At 30.7% G+C, this 349-nt stretch overlaps 1 protein-coding gene across 1 annotated transcript in view; it reads right to left on the bottom strand.

The window, feature by feature from the left end:
- The window catches only part of LOC106688223 (tripartite motif-containing protein 3), a gene marked incomplete in the record, with an annotated part of 55,977 nt that overhangs the window by 6,082 nt on the left and 49,546 nt on the right, over nucleotides 1-349 (bottom strand). Inside the window, 1 exon segment of the mRNA XM_067045080.1 lies at nucleotides 124-253. Within this exon segment, the coding sequence (XP_066901181.1) occupies nucleotides 124-253 (130 nt within the window).

Below are 349 nucleotides of genomic sequence, written 5' to 3'. Positions count from 1 at the left end.
CAAATAAGGCTAAATTCTTGTTTATGCTCTCTTTGGAGCCATACAAAATTTAATTATTGATAATAAGAAACTAATAGTGTAATTAATTTTAAAATAAAAATAAAAATAAATCATAAGACATACCTGTCTTCGGTAAACCTAGTACTGACTCTTTCGCACCCGTCTGGTGGCTCCCGTGCCAAGAACCTGTTTATTCTCGGGGATGTTCCCAAACCCCGACCTTCCTGTTCCGGTGAGGAATCCTCACTCACATCTGCACATATTAAAAAATTGATTAAAAATAATTTAAAAAAAAAATTAGTAACACTAAATACTAAACTAATTTAATATAATTAAATATTCAAGATTT

This window comes from Halyomorpha halys, unplaced genomic scaffold (genome assembly GCF_000696795.3).
Source record: "Halyomorpha halys isolate HHAL.00 unplaced genomic scaffold, Hhal_1.1 Scaffold1084.1, whole genome shotgun sequence".
Taxonomy (NCBI): Eukaryota; Metazoa; Arthropoda; class Insecta; order Hemiptera; family Pentatomidae; genus Halyomorpha; species Halyomorpha halys.
The sequence above is the reverse complement of the archived record's forward strand: the minus strand, read 5'-3'. Positions and strand labels throughout refer to the sequence as shown.